The sequence below is a fragment of the Vidua chalybeata genome, chromosome 2 (assembly GCF_026979565.1).
Source record: "Vidua chalybeata isolate OUT-0048 chromosome 2, bVidCha1 merged haplotype, whole genome shotgun sequence".
Lineage (NCBI taxonomy): Eukaryota > Metazoa > Chordata > Aves > Passeriformes > Viduidae > Vidua > Vidua chalybeata.
The window spans coordinates 33,274,351-33,296,448 of record NC_071531.1 but is presented as its reverse complement, the minus strand read 5'-3'; the positions used below and the strand labels follow the sequence as shown (position 1 = coordinate 33,296,448).

Genomic DNA, 22,098 nt, shown 5'->3' with positions numbered 1-22,098 from the left:
TTTCAGTAGTAACAAATAATTTGTTTTGTCAGTTTTTAAAACATTTTCTGAATACAGAAATTAAGCTAGTGGCTAAATCATACGCTAATCTTCCTTTCTCCTTATTTAAAGACAATTGCTATCTTTTTCTTCCTGAACCTTTCAAGACATTACCTGCCTATAACAGGTTCTCAGGTAAAACATTAATATCCAATATTCTTTGTGAACTTCTTTAATATCTTCATGAGGAAACTCATAATCCCTTGCTGACTTGACTTGAAAAACTCTAAATTTTTCTTTTCCTGTTCAAAGTTAACATCTTTACTTATATCACTGATATGGACTATAATATCCTTCAATTGAAATTGATAATTCTACTAAAGACAGAGGCAAAAAAATGTTATTACAGAATTTTACTATCTGAGTATCATCTAGAAATATCTTTTCCTCTCTTCTGAAAAGCTGACTAATCCATCCTTGCCTTCACCTTCCCTCTGTTAAAAAAATTATGTTATTATACCTCTTGGCAGGTGCATCTTGTTTTGAGCTTTTATTTATAAGAGTTTGTTCCTCTATCTTCATGTTATATTTATCACTCATCCTCAGTAGCCTGACCTAGTTTCTGCTTCCAGCTTGATCCTTTCTTGTGTTTAAGGTTCATGCACAGTTCATGCTTTAATCAAGCTGATCTCTTACCGTACTTTCTTTCTTTTTTACAGTGGGGTAGTATATGCCTGTGGATGGATATTGTGTTATTGTGTGTATTTTTTGTAAAGCACTAACTCTTCAACAGCTTTTATTGAAGTCTATCTTGTGTCACTCAGCTGTTATTCCTCCATCTTGTACTGGAATAATCATGAATCATTTTTGTAATGGCCACTCTTCAATGGACCTTCCAGCCTCAAATTCTCATCCATTCCTCACAATTGTCAATGAATACACAAAAATCTCTCCTTTACTCACTCACTTTACTTCTTGAATCAGAGATATTTTTCCAGATTAAATAAAAAATTTTCCAAGCAATCTATGTATTTCTTTCCCAGCAGATATTCTTCATTATCCCTAGTAATCTTGTGCAACATATAAGAATCCTTTTTTCCCCTGCAGTTCTTTTCTGTTTATGTTACAAACCTTGGAAATAAGATGCAATTTAAAGGTCTACCTTGCATTCAAAAGCCAAATTTTGCAAAATTTATGGCTAGCACATGTTTTGTTTGATAAGAACACAGAGGTCAATTTCAGGATAGCTTCAGTCATCAACAGCACAACCCAGAGCACATGAGATCATGCAAGTAAGGTCATTTCATGTGCTACTGATATGGCAACAAGAGTGAATATGTCTAGATAGTCCATGCACTTGTCTCCAGTCAATCTGGAGTTTGCCTACATTGTTGAAGGGTCTGAACACTGGAAATGAGTGGATCTGGGAGTATGCCAGGCTGCTGGTTGCTCATGTATGTCCTGTTTAAAGTCATGATAACATCACTGAATCACAGAAAGGGAGAATACTGAGGAGACCTTTTACATTAAAAGCATGCCTTTTCCAGCACAGCTGGACATTTCCCTGAAAACATGACATTTCTTTATATAAAATTCCCCAAATATACCCAATCTAGGTAATTATACTATTTTCAGTGCTATGAGCAGAAAGAATATTAAAAATTTATATATCTACATGCACGCAATGTAAAATAAGGCAATTCTATAACACTAAGTGCAAACTCCATTTTATTTAAACAAGTTTTTTACAGTTCATAAAAATACAGCATAAGAATAAAATAGTCATATTGCAATATTATATGTGTCGTGTACCAGCACACAGGCCAAATGTCCATAGAGGAGGCTGATGTGGAACTTGTCATTTCAAATAATTACTAGTCAAACATAATGCAAATGATGAAATGTAAAGCCTGCAACCTGAAGTTATATCCTAGGCAGACTTCAAGGTCCTAGGTGTTCTTCAAACAGAACACAAGGAAGAAGAATCTTCCTTTTTCTATTGTATATGTATCTCAAATAGGCTTTATTGCAGAGCCAGGAAAAAAGCTTTATTCTCTATCAGATAATATATGGGGCTTGGGATCATACCTTAGCATTTCAGCTTTCATTCTACAACAAAGTGTTTAGGCATTCTGAATATTTAATGATGTCATCAACATCTTGATTTCTTTCATCATTTTCCATCTGTAAAGATCCAAAATGAAGAGCTTTGAAAAACACAAAATCGCCCCTATGTCATTATAAGGTCTTCTTTCAAGACTGGTAAATCCATAATTTTTGAACTACTAAGTTTTAGACAGATTAACTGAAGAAGATTTTTAAATTCTAGATACCTTGAGGGCCATAGAACTTAAGAGCATATAGCCACCTGACCCATGAATCATGGAGGCCTCAACTTACTCAGCTTACTCTTTAGAGTAAACACTTCTTTCAGGAAACAGAACAATGGGAAGGATGAAAGAGATGAGCTAGTGTTTTCCAGAAACTACTTAAACCAGCTCAACAGGAGATAACAGGTATCTGCACTTGTCTTAGGGATGTAGAGATGGGCTTAGTGCTAAAGGAATAGAACACTTCAAAGTAAAATGTCTCCTTCTGTACTGAACACAGAGAAACCTGTCCTTGCAAGTGCCATCAGGAATTCATAAGAACTTAAGAGTTAGTTTAGACTTTACTAAGTCAGCTTAAGTTGTCTTCCATCAGTAAGACTCTCCTTCCTTTAATTGTGCTGATTCCTTAAGTGTTGTGTTATTCTTCAGTTGCCTGTTGTATTGTGTGGCAAAGACTGTAGGTACATTTTCACCTGATGGGTCATGGACACTTGGTGTTTCTGCTGTTGATTTCTGATTCTTTAATGGCCACAGGGCAGGATTATTGTATTTATCAGAGTGACTACTGGGAAATGACAGGTTTACAGAAACTATCTTTGCTGCATGTGTGAGAGGAGTGCACGACAAGAAGGCTGTGGGACATAGTGTAGGCAGTTATATGGTACTGAGGTGGGGGTTGCTTTCCTGTCCTCGTGGTCCTCCTAGTCCTATTGTGAGGGGAAGTAAAGCTTGTGAAACTGGCGTCTTTACATCAAACAGGTAAGAAGTCCTTCATTTCAGGCCTCTTCTTTGTCACACAGAATAGATGCTGGTTAGACAATTTAATCCAGTTTGGACTGAAGTGGGTCAACAGATGCAAAACTTAGCAGAGGCTGCAGTTAGTACTCTTGTCTTTTAAAAAAGACGTAAAATGTCCACTAAAGTCTTATTGTTCCCCAAACCTGGTTCTTATAGCACAGATAACACAAACATTCAGTACACAGGTAGTACACACAGTACAGAATGAAGGAATATTTTAGCACTATCTAGGGATGGTTACCCTCAGGCGATGTACCACTGGAAAATCTTGTTGTCTGGCTAGCATTAAAATTTATATCAATAAACATTTTCTCCAATCCTTTCTGATTATTCTATGCTATCTCAGAGTTCTGCCTCTAAGGCACATAAGAAAGGTTTCAACTTATACCCTCCAGCATCACTTGAATCTTCTACTACTTGAATCATTTACTTGGTATGGTCTTGTAGCTTAAGAAGAATGAAATTTTGCATAAGCAGGAACAATTATAGGAGATCTTTGACCAATGTTGATTTTAGTAGAGAAGGTCAAAAGTATGTGATAAATATAGTTTGTATGTGATAAATATACCACACAGAGATGTAAAAATAAAGGAGTTGTCCCATATGCAAAGAATTCTGCCTTTGTTTTATTTTGGTTTTGGGGATTTGGTTGTGTCTAATGGTTAAGCATCTACCTGTTGGACCAGTCTTCTTCAAGTAAATGAGTCAGCAATAAAAGGAAGAAGGTGTTTTGAAGATGTCCAAAAAAAGCTCCAATTTACCAAAAGTAAGCACTTAGTTATTGACACTACAAAATTTAAAAATTCATTTCAGTTGGAGTAGATTTCCCACTGGAGGCCTTCAAAAGCATGTAACATTTTTCCTACATCTAGGAAGGTAATTTATTTCTTTATTATTAAAAATATATTTATTTACATTTTAATTATTTATTTGTATATAGAGAGTTACTAGGGGAATCACTAGGCACTCAGGATGAAGATACAAGTGCTGGAGCTATATGAATAGGTCTCCATGCACTATCCTTCCTTTGGGAAAGCAGAATTAGGGAAAGGTTTTTAAGAGAAAATGAAAACAGCAAGCTGGCACCATTGCAGAACAGAATAATTTTCCATTTCTCTATTTCCAAGCTTTCTTGTCACTAGAGATATTGGTAGGAAAGCAAAAACTGAAGGTGACATAAATACCTTTCCAACGTTAAAGACTAAAATTAAAGTCCATAATAAAGATTTTACATCTTATTTGCATATTCTTAATTTGAGGCCTTGCAAAATTTCTCATTTCTTCTTACATCTCCATGTAAGAAACAAAGCAGCCTAAAATTTTCCTAATAATTTCCCAAAGTTTTTTGTTAATGTTTGTGTGGGGTTTTGTGTTAATGTTATAACACAAAAAAGAAAGACAACTATTTTGTCAGGCTAGTGTACATCAGCAAAGGAAGAGCTGACAAAACACCACTGAGCCTTGAAGCAGTTTCTGCAGTGGAAAATAAATGCTTGGCGTGAACACAACTATACAGATGTAATGCCAAAAATGAAATAACTCCTCTCTTTAAAGCCCCGGAGAGTCATTGGAAAGCTTCCCTAAATTTCAGATTACACTGTAATTTAATTTATTTTCCATTGATTCTGTGGCAGGTAAATCGCTGAACTGACTTTGAGGAAATGGAGTTTCCTACTCCTGACACAGATTATCTGCAAAAGCCTGGATCAGTCACAGTGCAGTGACCAAGAGCAGCCCTGCCAAGAAGGACTTGAGGCTGCTGGTGGATGAGAGGCTGGACATGAGCTGGCAATGTGTTCTCACAGCTGAGAAAACCAGCTGTGTCCTGGGCTGCATCAAAGGCAGGCTATCACAACCTGTATCAATCAAAAGCTTTAAGTTCCAGATTCTGTATGGATTTTTATTCCAGTTTGCTTCATTTCAAAAACAAAGTTAACCAATGCCTGCTTACTAAGAGGGAGCTCAGACCAACTTTTGCTGCAGTTAGGTAGAGAATTTTACAAAACCAGTCAGTCACCAGCACATTTTTTATATGCTTCACAAGGTGAAGCATGGAATGACTAACTTATAATACTATTAGTTTAATATCATCCAGTGTTGTATAGGTTAAATATAGATAAAACATAATAGATACTTATAAAAGGCAGGATGTTCAGAGCAATCCCTTAAAACAGAAGCCAGCTCCCATCAGTCTGTGCCATATTGTTGACTAGCTGGTTTATTTTCTGAAGGTTACCCCTGGGCAGGAGCATAATGGGGTAAGGCTGACCCTACGTAGGGCTGACCCACACCAACCAAGTACGCAGCCACTGAGTAACCACCTCAGAGTGTATCCTCAGCAAGGACTGTGGATACCGTATTGTTCCCTATATGCACAAAAGGAATGAACCCTGTCCTCTACCAGCTTCCTTCATGCTTTCATCCCTTGTCTCAAGGCAAGGAGCCTTGGCCTCGCTTTGGTGAACTGAGTTTGGAGAACAGCCAGCCCCAACATGATTTTCAGTTATCACTGTCTTTTAGAAAGCAAAATCACAAAACAGCAACTTCTGAAATCTGAAGAGAAGCAAAGTAGTGGGCCTTTGGGTAGCAGAGAGAAACTCATCTATCTTCAAGCCTTTTTTGGTTTGAGAAGCTGTGCTACAGAGAGTTCCCAAAGTACTCAGACCTTGGATTCTGAGAGCAGCACGCATCATGTCTCCCTTTAGAAATGGAGGGAGGAGTGGCTGGAGAATAACAAACCAGCAACCCCAGCTTACATGCCTGGGAAAGATCTAGCAAAAAAAAAAAAAATTGCAGGGGTAGTAAGTATTTCTCAAGTGTAAATTGTTTCAAAATTATCTACTTTGCTTTTCTGGCAGAGCAAAGGACCTAGTAGGTAGGCAATTTTGCAAGTAACTGGGTATTTTTTGTTAAATAAAGTATCTGCACTCACTTCCTATATTTTTTTAATTAAAGGTTGGGACACTCGACTTGCCTCCAAACACCCTGCCATCACATTCCTCTCCAGATGGGGTAAACAGGAAATCTTGCATAATTGTCCATGTTCCTTATACCAGTTTGGCATTGACATGGTGCCAAAGGGCATTTAGCACCTTGCTCTTAAGAACCCCCAGTAGTTTAATTACTATTGGAATTATAACTTAGGAAGAAAAACAACAGCCTATTTGTTGAGCAAACATTACAATAAGCTGAATGTTTTATTTCTCAATCAAGTTGTCTCTGTGCAGCTCCATGGACTCACCTCCCTTCCAGTCCAAAAGGAGTGATAGGAGTGATAGGCCATGCCCTTTCATCCTGTTATACAAATTATCTGTCAAGCAGCACAGGAACGAAGCGCTTTCTAATGGCCTAAAGTAACCATCTACAATAAGTGTCTGAAAAACACCTAACATGGGTTTTAGAGTAGACTTCAGGTAACTGCATTGAAATAATGCAATTTGGAAAATTCTGTTTGTGGCCAAGTATACAATAGGACTTAGTGAACAAAGCTCCCTTCCTGGTCCTCTGGATTTCACATTTCTTTCTGTACTGTGGCCCAGTTCAACTGAGGGGTCAAATATACCACCTAAACTTCTCCTGTCACCTTTGAAATGGGTAGAACATTTTCCTAGGACATGTGGCTTGACCTATCCCCTGCCTGATCAGATCTCAGCACCAGATCTCCTACTTTTCAGCAGACCAGAAGGCTACCACATAAGAGAATTGGGAAATATGGGTATTTTTAAAGAAAAGAATTCAACACAGTTTGGTTCTTTCAAAACTGTTATGAGGGACCCCTTGGCTAGGAGAGGGATGCTGGGTTTGGAGAAAACAAATTTTAGAGGCACTCTGCATACAGCCCCGTGGAAACTGTGTTCAATATTTCTGCATGGCTAACCACAGTTCCCGTGCTCCTCTATGCATGGGTTATTGGGGGAGATTATCCTCATGAGGCACTGAGTACTTTCTCCCTACTCATGGTATCTGAGGGCTTTGAATAGCAGGGGTGAAAAGGTCAAATACCTCAGAGGAAGACACTGAAACATCTGGTCTGGTAAATGATGTGTATTATTGCCTTCTTTGCAACTCTAGAGGTGTCAGCTTTAAAGAGCTGAAAATGTATTATGTACTGTGTCCCTTTCCAGGCAGCAAAAAGATAGCAAACTCAATGCAAAGGTTAGATTTCACTGTGTATCTACAGGTCTCAAGCATTCTAAAATCCTGAAAGGATCACACTGGTTCAGTGAGTCCAGGGTAGAGCTGGGTCATTATTTAAACAGCCTTTAAATATACACCTTGATGTTGTGCTTTCTGGAGGAGAAAGGAGGGGAGGATCTAGAGGATAAAAAGGGGGAAAATACTTGAAACAGGAGTGGATGAGCACCAGAAGAAAGGGGAACAAGATGGTGAGGCCATGGGTACATCAAAGCATATAAAGAAAGGGAAGTTTGTGTGTGTGTATGTGTGAATATCACCCCTGAAAGGACAACTCCACCAAGCATCCATGTTTGGTATTCCAGACTGTCCTGGTGGCCCACAGCCTGTGTGTTCACTGACTGTGTGTGGTCAGTCAGTGCTTTCAAGGTAACATCTGAATGCAGAGAAAAAACATCTGTAAGCATTTCTTTAAATGTAGTTGCATAGTTTATTTTCAGCAGCCTAAGTGGTGTCATGAAGACAGGACAGCCTGGAAAAAGGTTAATGAAGATGTAAAAATGGAACCTGGATACTACAAATAGGTCTTATCATTAAAAAAAAAAAAAAAAAAAAAAAAAAAAAAACAAACAAACAAAAACACCTCAGGGGAATCCTGCAGCAGAGGAACAGTCCAGTTCAAGACACCACTCTTAAAATGTTTATTCAAATATGCCATATTGTTGCTGGTGCATCACTGTAACATGAGGAGTCAGACTCTGCTTTGGGAACAGCACAGACTTGAAAATCCAGAGTTGGTCATCAGAAAGTTCATTGAAACTACACTTGAGCATTTAGAGGTTTATGGAAAGTCACAAAAGCTACCAAGGTGTAACACAGATTAACTTTACCTCTCTAACCTATTGCATCAAGCCACAGGCCCACAGAAGAAGAAATATCTTCAACTCCAAACAAGTACACTCACAAATGTGGGCTTAGAAATCTTCACACAAATGAATTCTGTAGTTCATTTGACTTCTTCCAGTCAGATTTACTACAAGAGGGAAGCATTTCTTCTTTGCTCTTCAGTGTCAAGGTTCAAGCAGCATAGAAATTCTGTGGGATCCCTTTCACACCCAGGCCTGTTATCTGTTTTAAAATATTAAAAATTAAAAGATAAAAGAAAGGAAACAGATAAATCTCCAACTGAGTATAATGAAAACATTCAAACATTGTAGAAAAATATCATAGCAACAGACTACTGCGTGGAGGGTCCCCTGCTTCAAGAGGAGCCCAGAAGGAGTCATTACCTGGAGTTCTTCCAAACTCTTTAAGATCACTAAGATTATCAAGCACTACTCAATAATTTTGCTAATTTAAACGTTATCTGTGGCCCTTGCATGTAGTCCTTATCTACAAAACAATTCATAGTAATTTTTAACATGCTTTGCCCATGCAAGAAAAACATTCGTTTGGAAAACACCAAGTCCCTTGTGGAACTGGAGAACTCAAGAACAAAACCAAATAGATGCTTATTTAATCCTCCTGTGGGCTTCTAAACTGTGCTGCTTGAATGTATCAGTTCTCAGCCATGAGATATCTGCTCTAAGCACTGATTTCAACAGGAGTGTCCCAGATCCCAGAATAGATCTCCATCCCTCCTGTAACATAACTTCATCCTGTGGCCAAACTGATAAAAGAGTTTGGTTTGAGTTGATGGCAATTGCTGAGTAAGAACTGCATTTTATTCTCCTGATGTGCTTTTTGCTAATGGAGTGAAAAAAAAAAAAAAAGAAAAAAAAAAAAGAAGAGAGAAACAAATTTCAGATTCAAGAGCCCCAGACAAAAATGTTTTTTTTTAAAAGTAGCATTTTTTGTTGGAATCTGAAATGTAGGGAATTCCCAGAACTTTAGGCCTGTAAGCTAAAGCTTAGAATTAAACACAGAATTTTATTTGAGACCTTAGAAAAGGTTTCCAAACTTAAGGGCTAGAAGCGAGAATGTGGATTTATAGTTTAAAGTAGAGACACATTAAGCTAGGTAGAGGAAAGTTTAGAGTTTTAGAGTACAGTATTATAGATTTATATATCATAACATGATTAGCTAAGAAAGCTTACACTGTAACATGAATCCATAAGATGAAATATTTGAAGATTAAATCAAAAACATAAATATCCTTTTTAACAGTGTTTTATTAGTTAATAAGTCCTTAAAAGATGTTAGAACTAAAAGTCTCGTGACCTTCTAAACCATGTGGTGAAGATGTGAGCCAAACTCACCCTTCCTACATATATAGAAACTTAAACAAATTAATCACATCATCTAAAACAACTCAGAAATCCCATTTCTAACTCATTCAAAATCCCATTTCTAACTCATTCAAAATTCCTTCAAATCCTCACAATTTTTAACAGACAAAAAAAAATCCTAAAAGTTTTCGGATTGAGATACAAAATGTTGCCCTCGTAAATTTAAACATTTAATTTTTAAAGGAGAAATATGTACTGTAAGCATTTAGATTTCCTGGCACAATTTAAAACTGAGAAGTAAGAGAATGAAATTTCCAAAAGTTATTTAATTATAGTAAAAGATAAAAGCAATTCCTTGCAGTGTATTACAGAATACATTATCCATATGGCAGACCCAAACCCATTCACTGCCTTCAGATCCTGACCAGCCAACTTTGGCCAACCCAGCCATCAACACTAAAACTTGCGATTTCTCCATGTCTTCTTTCCAAGTGCATGAGCAGCTCTACAAAAGCAGCTGGGCCTGGCTGGGGACAAGTTATGCACCTGGAGCAGCTCATGAGGTGAGTGGGATGAGCAAGGGCAGCTGGGGCTACCTCACTCTCAGAACATGAGGCTTGGCAGGTCTGATGTACAGAAAGAAAGAAATAAAATCTACTCACCTTGAAAATCTCTCCTGCATGAGGTTCCTTGGCTAAGGTGGCCTCGTCCAGTCCATCATATGCAGAAGTCACATACATTTCTGAGTAGTCTTTTCCACCAAAGCAGCAAGAGGTGATCCTTGGAGTAGGTAGCCTCACAGTTTGGATTCTTTTTCCTGGGAAAAATGTGCAATTGTTTTCTAATGTTCATTTTTTAGGAAGCATGTAATTATGAATGTACTGTCAGTACACATGGCACAGATGTGACATTTACTCAGAAGGCACCTCCCTTTCAGACAGAGACATATCCTAAAGGACAGTTTGTGGGGAAATCAAATTATTTCATCTGCCTCATTTCTAACTATTTTTCAGGCTCTCCCCCACAGCTGTGAGGCTTCATTTCCTTTTCTCAAAACAAAGCAGTACTGTGTGTGAGGTCAGGAAGGGCAGGGACACCTGGGATGGGATGGATGTTGTTCCTTAAAGCATTTTCCAATTAAGAATTTCAACACTGAGAAATTTTATATGCAGTATTTTGTGGGGGTTTTTTGATAGTGGTGTTATTAATAAGAGTGTGCAGTTCATCCGCCAACAGTGGGAGCAGGGGTACCTAACACTGGGAGGCAGCACAGGGAGCTGCATTCTTTACATGATCAGAGCCTGAGCCAGCGATGCTCTTGGCAACCCATGGGGCAGAAATGGGCAATACTTTTCACCTTATCTCCCCTTCAAACCATTCCTCCTGCTGCCATTCCCCTCACATTTATATGCACAAACTGGTAGAGGCCTTACCTGTCTCTGGGTCTATGCGAATGACTCTGCCGCCATCAATACAGGCCACCCAGAGCTTCCCTTCTGCGTCTATGCACATCCCGTCAGGCATTTGCTCCTCCTTTTCCAGATGGTACAAAAGCTTGGGGCAGGCTGCAGGAAGAGTTACAAAGTTGATGCTATGTGGGCTGCTACCCATTCTGTATCAGATCCCAGTCTAACCTCTTCCATACTCTTGCAAACAGCTACGTTCATTTTCAGTGAGAAAGACATGCTGCAAAAAGTACATCACACCTGCATTGTGCAGATGTGTTAAAAGCCTAATTCAGCCTGGCAGAGACAAGTCCCTAGCACAGCCATCTCAGTCTGGGATTGTAGCAAATTAGTGTTCCTGTTATTTTACCAAGAGAAGAGAAAAAAATGCCCCTATCTCTCTTGTTAATCCACCTGCTGCCTGCCACCACACAACTGCTGCAAGTGCAGTAACTTTTCCTGGACTTTTATTGGTCATGGCAGCCTAGATATGTCACATAAATAATTACCTGGGTTTAAACATACTGATAAGCATGATCTCCTAAATAAAGATCAAAATCTTTACTTTTTAATGGCCAACCAAGCAACCAGTTTTGATTAAACCTGGACACCAACTCATGGTCAGGGATGCAGTGCAGATATGTTGGTAAGCACATCTGGTCCATGGAGCAGGGCCCATGGGTCACAGATTACCTGCTCTGACCCACCCAGCACCTTCTGGTCATTACACTACCCAAAAATAGACAGCTATGAACAAAAAGCCAAGGCTAGGAAGCTCAAACATGTTACTTTTTTATATTTGCAGGGGGAAATGTTGCATTATATCCTCTTTTGAAATCTTATATCCTATAATCTGTAGAAAGAGAAGTTCTCAACAAAATTAAATCTGAGTGAATGCAACTACTTTGTGTGATTTTCATCTGTGATTACCCAAAGTCTGCACTCTTTAAAATACAAAGGCAGTTCAGTCATTTAAATTCCTGTGGAGTGTATCAGGCTGATACAGCATGAAAATATTTCAAAGAGTTTTGAAATTAAGTTAGATCTATTTTGCTTACACTTAAATTTACTTCCTTGCAGATACAATAAAAAAAATGTTTATCCATAAAATGGATAGGAAGTTGGGAAACCTCTGTCACAATGACAGCTTGATCATCTGAATGCCTTTCTGCAAAATGCATACATGCATGTTCTCCACTTGTATTTATGGAGCTAGTACAATCAAAGTAATTCCAGTAGATGGCACCCAAGAATAAATACCATCCTAAAAGGTCTTTCTCATTCTGCAGTGTAAATGGCTTCTTCCCCGCAACTCTTTGAACAGGTCTAAGTATGAGCCATCTCTCCAGATGAAAGTAAGCTGAAAAACTGTCAAAGGTTTGTTCACCAAATACACCTGGTGAGTAACTAAATTTGAGAAATATCACAGTCAACCAGCTGACAAGTTGTAACCAAAAGATGCGAGATCTGTCAAATAAATCGCTGCATCTCACAGGCCCAAGTCCTGCTGCAGACAGCTCGGTAGCACTACTTGTCACCAAATTTAAAAGCATGAGTACCAATCTTTCCAGTGTGCACATCATAGCTGAAGGCATGGACAGCGTATGACAGGCTGTCGATGTGAAAGAAGGTCCTGTGGTCCAGGGACCAATCCAGACCATTGGAGATGTCCAACTGGTCTAGCTGTTTTATTACTGAATGGTCAGGGAAGAGGGTATAGAGAGCTCCTTGTCGCCTCGCTCGGACCCCTGGTGCTGTCTCTTCAGCCATCGTACCTGAAATGGAAGTGGAAGAACTGGTTAGAAAGTAGAAGCTTGCTCCTCGTGTTTGATCAAAAACCTCCTCTAAGTGTTACCAAGAGGTCCTAGGGAGAATCACAGGATTGTGATATTTTTTTTCTTTTCTTCCTAAAAATAAAATATTTTTAGGAAGAAATTCTTTGCTGTGAGGGTGGTGAGGCATGGGAACTGGTTGCCAAGAGAAGTTATGGATGCCGCATGCTTGGAAGTGTTCAAGGCCAGGTCGGATGGAGCTTTGAGCAACCTGGTGTAGTGGAAGGTGTCTTTGCCTATGGCAGGGAGGTCAGAACTAGATGGTCTTAAGGGTTCCTTCCAACCCAAACCATTCTATGACTCTACAATTCTGCAATCCTATGGTGAAAGGGACTAATAGGTTCTGTCAGATTGATGAGAAACAGTAAAAGGAGCAGATCAGGGGCAGCTGCCTCCCACAGAGCAGATCCTGGCCAATGAAAGGATGTTTCTGCATTACCATGAGGTTTAAGTCATAGACATCAAAGACCCAAAGGACCATGAGGACACGCAAGGGGGTTGTGGTTTTGCCCACAGCAGAAGTTGAGATGCAGGCAGGCATCAATCATATGCTGTTTTTGTTGTTGCTCTTTGTAGGCTATTTCATGATTTAAATGGGCTGTGACCATTAAAATACAGGTGCACATCATGTGCCTGAGGGCATTGCTCAAACAATTCTTGAACTCTGTAGGGCTTCGTGCCATGACCGCTTCCCTGGGGAGCTTGTTCCAGTGCCTGACCACCCTGTGGGTGAAGGCCTTTTACACACTGTACAACCTAAACCTCCTTCTTGCCTTCAGGAGGCACATTCTTGTTTTTCACAGGCTAACCAAGAGAGGCTGGACATAAAGGGTGCAAGCTGCAGCTCATGTTCTGCTCTAGAAGTTGCATCCTTCTCTACATCTGCAGAAAAAATCCCACCTACATGAGCCCTTCACTGGCTTTTCCATTAAGGCAGGTGTTTGAATAATGCCATCCACTAAAGTAGGAGAGCCTTCCTGTCAGATGGCTCTTGTCAACAGCATCTGTCCTCATCTAGGCCAGAAGATGTAGAGTCCCTTGTCCTCCTCCACTGGGCAGTAACCAAGGAGAGCATTCACAAGACAGGGAATAAATAAAAAATCCTTATATAAAATACACTATAATTAGTTTCCCTTTGCTCCAGGGGAAATTTCTGCCAGGAACTTACCAGCAAAAAACCTCCCCTTTGGATCCACTTTCCCATCATTGAACCTGTTGTTGGGTTTATCCTGCTCAAGCTCGAGGATGGTGGTGACTGCCTGGGTGTCCCAGTCCAGGAAGGCAAACCTGGTCCCCAGGGCGATGACATAGCCCCCACACTGCCGCAGAGCCACTGAGCCGACACGGGCATCTGTGGGTGAGAGAGAGCAGAAGATGAAGGGTAGTTCTGGGGCCATCACTCAGCCCTCACTGAGGGACATCCCTGGCTGGCAATGGCTGAGCTGATGCTCAGATCCTTCTCCCCTGGGATTGTTAGCACATCTCACTGGCTCTATGTTCCATGGATTTTTCCACCTTCCAGGATGGCACAGCCATTAGGACTGCACCTTTTCCTCTGCAGGTCCCAAATGAAACATGCATTCCCATTTAGGCATATCAGGGGCAACACGTACACGGTCCTCTCTGCTCGGCTGGCTTAGGCCACACTGTGCTCAACAACACATTGTGGGAAGACAGGGTGTGTGGTTCCATGGAAAGTAAGAGAGACTACCAGCCTGTAGGACTTCTACCAGGAGGGGTGGATGGGACAGACAAAGAGTCCCAGGATGAAGCAGCAAGTACGGACTCTTACCCACAGACACGCTCTGCACCTCATTGGTGACTGGGCTCCAGCGGCAAACCTTCTGTGAGTTGATGTCTACATAGACAAGTGCATTCTCCCTTTCTTCCCAGACTGGGCACTCTCCCATCCGGTTCTTCTCCTTCACAACAGACTCGATTTTGATGGAGGAAGACATGGTCTAAGGGGAAGTTAATAATGGATGTAATTAAAAGCTCTTACGTGAATTTTTTCATGCCTACAATATTAAAAAACAGAGATTGTAAATAGCAAAGCACTCCAAATCCCACATGACAAAGTAATTTAGGAGGTTCTTATGACATTTCCATGGCCTGATGGCTGGAATTGAGCTTGAGGTGCCAAAGCTCCTCCTTACCAAAACTTTCCTAAACCACAGCTGCTGATGAGGCACCTGTCTCAGGAGTGCTGGGGCTATGGCCCTAAGCTGGAACCAAGCTGCTGTCCGGGGATCCGTGATCCTAAGGGTCCCTCAGACCACAAGGAGGGATCAGAAGGCAGCAGCACCAATGAGTGGTGGATCAATCTTTATGTGGAAAATCAAGGCTCTGCCCTATTTAACACAGGTGCATTGACTTCCTCCACAGGAAGACATTTACACACCCACAGCACTGACTCCACTTTGCCACAGAGGCCACTGCACAACAAATGCCTGTTCCCACACCAAGTCAGTGAGAATATGCAAATACTGAGGAAGGCTCCTGCCTTTGAAATTCTACTGCTTTGTTTTCCCACTAAGCATTTCCTCTTCATCAGTCCCCTCAGTGCCCCAACTTCATCTCCAGCCCCTGCTGCACACTCCGAATTTTTCCCAATGCCAGGCTGTGGGATGCAATTACCCCAGTTCCTGCTTGGTGGGTCAAAGCCACCAGTGAAGCTCCCATTCCATATGCCTGCTTCTGCCAAAAGTTGTTCATGCCCTGGCTACCCCGTCCCCATTGCATCAGGGTGCTCTCAGGGACATCAGTCAATCAGCCACAGCTGGTTGACACCCACACATGGTGCACATCCCATCAGTTTTGTGTTCACTACCCACTGATGTCCTCTAAAACACGGATCCTGACCTTGCTGTGGGGTGGGAAGTGAGCAATAACCTCCACCATTTCAGCTCTTACAAAAGAAAGAGGCCCACTCACTGCCTCAGTCACCCCTAATGGAGCCGCCTCCACTGCTGCACCCACTGGCCTCAGCACATTTTTTCCACAGATTGGGAGATAATTCTTGGGAGGCAGCCAATCCCTGACATAACATCAATCCTAGGGATTACTGTCTCCAAGTGGGTATTGTTTCCTAGTAGGTGAGCTGGCGATAAGGTTTACAGATAATTAATTAGCATTAATGCACTTCAAAATACGTGGGAAGAGCCAGTCAATCACTGTGAGTGGAAATGCCAGGGCTGAGGGACATGGGATCTTTCCTGCAATGAGTCACACCACTAAGGTAAGTTTCAAACAATGCATCTATCAAATATATTCTTCTCCCTTCCAAAATACACTGGCCACAAGAGGCTGGGCAGCAAGCTGTTCCATGCAGGTAAATCGCATCTAAAGCGTAAATGAAGATACACAGCAAGATGCCAAGTTTTAACCTCCAGAAACCTGTTAAACAATGCTTGAGCTGGAGGAGTGAGTTTCTTGTGGGTTAAAGCTTTGTGTCATGTGGCTGCCATATGTGGGACTCAAGGCTTGGAGACACAATGCTGACTTTATTGTATCATGGTCTGGAAAGCACAGAGCTGTTCTCACCCCTGTGGGAAAACAAGCGTTCGGCAGCAGCCCGGCAGCAGTGTGGTTCCTGCAGAGGCAGGAAGCCTCCAGATCTGCAGCAGCCAGTGTGTATTTGTCTTGTCAGCTGCTTCATTGACCCAGCCGAGACTTATTAAACCTTTCTTTTCCCACCAGCTCCTGTTTCATTTACATTCCCCTTGTCCAACTTCTGCAACACCAAAACAGGGGCCTGGCAGATAAGCCGTGGTGAAATACTGATTCACAGACCCATCCCACATGCCACATGAGAAGTACACAATCACACCATTGCCAGCTGTTTCACAAGGCATAGGCAGGGGAGAAACCATCCTACTTGCACCAGCTGCCTGCTTCCCCCTCTCCTGTTCCCCCAGATGCTGCAGAGACCTGCCCTGTCCCATGGGCCCTCAGTGCACACCCACCTTCCCTGACTGCACATTCAGCCACAGCATCCTTCCCCCTCTGCCAAATAAATAACTCCTGTGTGTCACTCCAGCTGTGGAGGTTTCCATACTGGTCAATATTGTGGCTCAAATCATCATCACCCCTCCCTGTTTTGAAGAAGAGGGCAATTAGAAGGGAAGGTCTGTGTTTTGCTAGCTGAGGTTTCACTAATTTTTACAAGCAGCTGAAAATGGAGGCTTTTAACAGGAAGGACCATCCAACCCTAAGTGGCAGCATTGCCCTCAAAAAGAGTCCCCACAAGCTGTGAGGGACTCAGCCCCGGTCCTATCCAGTCCCTGTCCCCACCTCTCTGCTCAGTGCTCTGCTCATTTCCTGCCATGCCCTCCCTGCTGACACCCCATGGAACAATGTAGCAGTAACATTTCACCAAATACAGCATCTCAGAGGGAAAAATGAGGAAATGACCCCCAAAAACCTGTTTCAAAATATCACAGCATAATCACTCTCCAGGCATCCTGCCACCTGGACACCTTTATCTGTGGCACCTTGCACCCTGCTTGGTACAGCACTGACCCATCAGAGATGAGCATGCAAGGAAAGATTAGAAATTCCAAGCAAAAATCACCAATCTGTATTCTCCCAAAGCAAAATCCCTGCAGAAAAAAACATTGCAATCACCCTGCCTATATCCTCTTTCCAACATTTTGTTGGCTTTGTAGCCTCCTGGACTCGCGCACAAGGGATGGACAGGTGTTACTGAAACATTTTCCCAGTTAAACTGTTAAACTGTTTAACTGGTAAAAGTTACCAGAACTTGGAGACCATAAGAAAAATTTCCTGTTAGGAATAAAAAATGAATGTAAAAACATCCTGTCTGCTCTAGAATCTAAGCCCTCTCTCTGGCAGGCATTTGAAAATAGCCTTTCTAGACCTCTGTCCACATTCCTTTTCAAATCATCTGCACAGAATGATTCAGGGTCATTTCAGTACCCTAAAAAGAGAGAGGTAAAATACAAATGAATGACTGGCCTTAGAAGTTTTTTTGCTGTTTCTTTCCCCCTCTCCCTCCCGTGCAAACACACATAATTTCATTTTTAATGTCAAACTGAACCTTCATATAAGCAGACAGACAGCTAAAACTTTTAATGTACAGTCAAGCAACCATCTGCATAAACCAAAGAATTTTAAGAACCCTTTTCCCCTCAGTCAAACAGCTGAATATCTTTACCAAGCTGGAGGACACCTATGCGAAACTCTGCAGTTCATCACACCAACGCACCTGCTGAGGAAAATATCGCAAGACCTGGCTTGGTGACTCTTTTCCAGCACTGGTCCAATGAAACTGGCTGCTGTTTTCAGCGATGGTTAAAAATGTGCCCCAGTTGATGTTATCTGCATGGAGCAGGTAACCCTTTACATTTTGTATTCAGTCAGCAGTCACATGAATGATGAGGCAGGGACCAAAGCCTTTCTGAATGGTCTGGTTTGCAGTGCCAGCAGCAGGACATGTGATAGGGAAAAATCCTTGCTCAGTATTTTTCTCGTGTCACGAGAGTGCGAGAGGGAAACTGAGGCGTTGCACCATTCAGTCGCCCCAAGGGCTAGCCCAGTCTTCCAAAATTTAGGGTGCTGAAAAGGGAAGGTTAATGAAAGATGTGAGGGAGGGTTTTGTAGTACTCTGATAAGGAAAAAAATATTGTTGTGATTAAGGCTTATTATCATCTTTAAGACTTGGCTCCTACTCCCAGCTGTGCCACAACCTTCTTGTGTGTGAAGTCACAGGGCTCCTCACCTCGAGCATGCAAAGCCTGATCCCACTTTGGCAAAAAGCTCCAAGCTGCTGCCTGTAGCAGACACAGAGAAGGACTTTTACCAGGAAGTCTCAGCAATTGCCATGGATGCTGCAGGATGGTGATGTCTTGCCTGGCTTTTATTTTCTTCCTTCTTTGGCATTTGCCTTCTTTATTTGTCTGTAGGAGGCACAAGTAGAAGATGCCAAGTGCCTTTTCCCACCCAGCCCTGCTCAGCAGAGGTAGGTGATGGCAGGACCAGCAAGGTGGGGACAAGACAGGCTTGCCATGGGGACAGAGACCAAACTGGGCAGTGAGCCAGGGCGACCACCAGAGTTTTGGTGACAGGGCCACACTCAGCAAGGGCAGAAGGCACTTGGGAGAAATCAGCCCCAGTCCAGCATGCAGGAACAGTGCATTTCTTTATTCATTAAAGACTTTAATGAACTTTGTAATTTGATGTTCAAATGATTCACAGGATAAACATCTTTCCCTGATAAGCAAGTAGACAAGATAGACTTATTATCCTACCATAGTCACCATCAATCAACATTCAGAGATTAAAAAATTACAGCCCTAAGACAGAGACAAATTCAAACATTTCTAGGGAAAAAGTCAGTAATATTTCCAAGTCAAACTCCTTCCACAATCACTGTATTACAGACAAAGTGATTCTGGGTGCCTTGAGGACCCTGCTGAGATTTCCTTGGCTTCCAATGGCTCCATCTCATCTCAGCACAAACCCTCAGTCTCTGCTTGCTCTCAGAAAAATTATCATGTTACTCTCTACTTTCTTTTTTATAAACTAGTGATAACTTCAAATGAAGGTTCAATTAGAACAATATGCATGTTTTTCACAGCATTTTCAGCTGTAAAACATATTCAAAATGAAAACTCTGGCTTCTGATAATTTTCACTGAAAATTAATTTTCATCTTAAAAAATGAAAAATATAAGTTATCTTGTTTTCTGCAAAATATTTCCCAAAGCATTTTCTCTAAATGGATTTTGGAGGAGAAAATAATGTTTTCCACACAGCTGTTCACTTCTGGTGACTTGACTTCCCCATCACAGGCTGCAGCAATGTAAAACCAAGTGAGGCAGAGGGATGAAGAATTCACCTTGCTGCAACTGAAAACACCAAACATGCAGCTTTCTGGGTGAGCAGTTTGGATGCTGAATCATCGGTGGCACAGGAAGGACAGCAGTGGGAAAATGATACCAGAACATGTCTCTCCAATTTATTCGTGTGGCTGCAAATGCTCTGGGAATGCCCCTGCCACATTTTGCACCATCTTTTATTCCTACCCTGACCACTTCTAGGCTACCAACACAATTACCACATCTCCCACTCTGCCATTTCAACATCCCACATCTGCCTTTCCAGAAGTCAGTCCCTTTAGGAAGAGACACATCTCCAAGTTTTTGTGGGTGTTGTTGATGAGTGGTACAGTTCTGCAGTAGCAGGTGCACGTATTTGCTAGCCAGCCAGCTTTTCTTTTAATTGTTTCCACAACATAAAGAGCCTGGCCTTGCCATGCACTTTGCTTGTTTCTAATGTTGCTGCGTTGCAAAGCAGAAGTTTCTAGTGAAGTTGGCCAAAGGCAGCCATGCACCCCTGTACCCCTGGCTGATACCCAACCACTTGTCTCCTTCTGGTGTGGTTTCCTCTGTCCCACTGCTTTGGTGTCCTCTGATGCAACTCTTACCCACTTCTTTTTGTAGTCCGTAGTTTTTATCAACATAGTCAGGAGAATACCAAGGCATTGTCACACCACATAATGTGGTATTTAAACAATTGTGCTTGTCTTCTGTTCCCCAAAGGCATGTGCTCATATAGTAGCTCAGAATTTGTTCTTGTGGCTTTGCAAATATTTAGTAAATCCATCGCTTCCCATTTTTCCCCGTAACTCCCCAAAATATACTTGTGTTACTTATTCCCCTTGAGGGTCCATCCCATCATTCATTGCTCTACTCAACTTTGCTTGTTACTTGTTGTCCTGATCTCTTAAAGCTTTTATGCACCTTTGCAGCTGTCTCCCTGTCCTCTAGAAGGAGAGCTCTCCCTCTAACAGGCAGAGTTAACAAAGATACAGGTATTAAAAACCCCAGGCAGATACAGGTATAGCTACTCACCCCAGCAATATCCCACTTGACAGTGCTGTCCAAAAGTGAAGCCAAAGCTTATCTTTTTGTGGCTTCGCCCTTTTGTAGGAAGGGCCTGGTCCCTCCCTTATGCTCGAGATGGGAAGAACTGGAGTTCCCCAGGCAGTCAGTGCCGCTTGCTTTTATTTCAGCAGAGCTATTTTGCCAGCAAAGGATTATAAGAGCTTTCTCCAGCTTGGTTGGGAACTACGCTTTACCTATGAGTGTAGATTTTGGTCATGAGGGTGAAGAAACCCTTCAGGGCTCAGCAGCTGCTCCTCCTGATACAGCCTTTCCTGTCACTGGGTTCTTGCTCAACCCTAATTGAAATCAGTGCTGATCTTTGATCAAAGAGGTGAGCGCCATTAATAAGCAAGGGATTAAACAAAAGTCAGGAAGCCTTCCTAATTGAGAGAACCGGCAACGGCTCTGCTCCAGTTTGCCAGATCCAGCACTCTGTCATGGGACTCAAGTCAAAATACGCCGGCAGCACCAGTTTGGGCTCCTCGGGGCTGGGGTGCGGGAAGCAGCTCCAGCCTCTGCACTGGAGGCTGCGCTGAGACGCGCTCCCAGGGCATTTCGGCAGCATTAAAAATGCAACTCTCCTGGCAGAGTTGGCTCTTCCTGCTCATGTGAAGCCCATGAGACCTGTGCAGCAAAGCCAACTAAGTGCCTTTACTGAAGGGGGAGGTGGCATTCATTTGTAAAATGTCTGCAGCAACTTATTTTACCTGCCTCTGCTCTCACACACACAAAGACACACATTATTCAGACCTTTGCCCAGTGCCACCCATGCACAGCATGGAGGAAGAGGAGCTCCAGCAGCTATGTCCTTCTCCCTGCATCTCATGGGTGCCTCCTGGCCAGCTCTGATAAACTAATCTTTGACCCAATTTTTCATGCCTATACAAGCGATTGCTCTTACTTTTCTAATGCAGTAAAAACATAAAAAAGATCGGCCTTTTTTTTTTGTGTTGTGCTGGCAATCACCCTACTGCCAGTGCGGTGGTGTGAGGGTAAGGACAGGTACAAAACCTCAACAGCAATGGCAGAGTGAGCTTATCTGTGTTTATGTCCACTTATTTTCTGCTGCATCTCTGGATCTCCACTAGTGATCAACCACAGCTGCCCAACAGCGGTTTATACAGCTGCAGGTATCACCAGGTTTGTGACTTTATTGAGATCAGAGCCCTAAACTTGCCACATTCACCATCTCCCTCAACTCAAGCTTTCTCAATACTGTGCCTTGAGTAGATTTTAGATTGTGCCTTTAGATTGCCTTGTAGCACAAAATAAATGGAGGATGTGGACACTCAAAAGAACAAGGCCCAGCTTCCTTCACTGCCTCATGCTCATCCACCCTGAAGTCGGGCTGCTTAAATCTCCTTTTTTCCTCAGCTGCCAAGACAGATCCCTGCATGATTTAAAGAGGGGAAACAGTAATGTGCAGAAAATTATCTTTAAACCCTT

The 22,098-nt window shown here is 42.0% G+C and overlaps 1 protein-coding gene across 1 annotated transcript; it reads right to left on the bottom strand.

The window, feature by feature from the left end:
- Positions 1 to 7,727: 7,727 nt before the first annotated feature.
- LOC128783944 (regucalcin-like) lies at positions 7,728 to 20,662 on the bottom strand. Its single transcript, XM_053935138.1, has 7 exons — positions 20,620 to 20,662; positions 14,539 to 14,707; positions 13,915 to 14,097; positions 12,474 to 12,689; positions 10,903 to 11,034; positions 10,132 to 10,286; positions 7,728 to 8,369 (listed from the first exon to the last, which is right to left on the bottom strand). The coding sequence occupies exons 2-7, from the start codon at positions 14,702 to 14,704 to the stop codon at positions 8,319 to 8,321; spliced, it is 903 nt and encodes a 300-aa protein (XP_053791113.1). The 5' UTR covers positions 14,705 to 14,707; positions 20,620 to 20,662; the 3' UTR covers positions 7,728 to 8,318.
- Between the last annotated feature and the right edge of the window lie 1,436 nt (positions 20,663 to 22,098).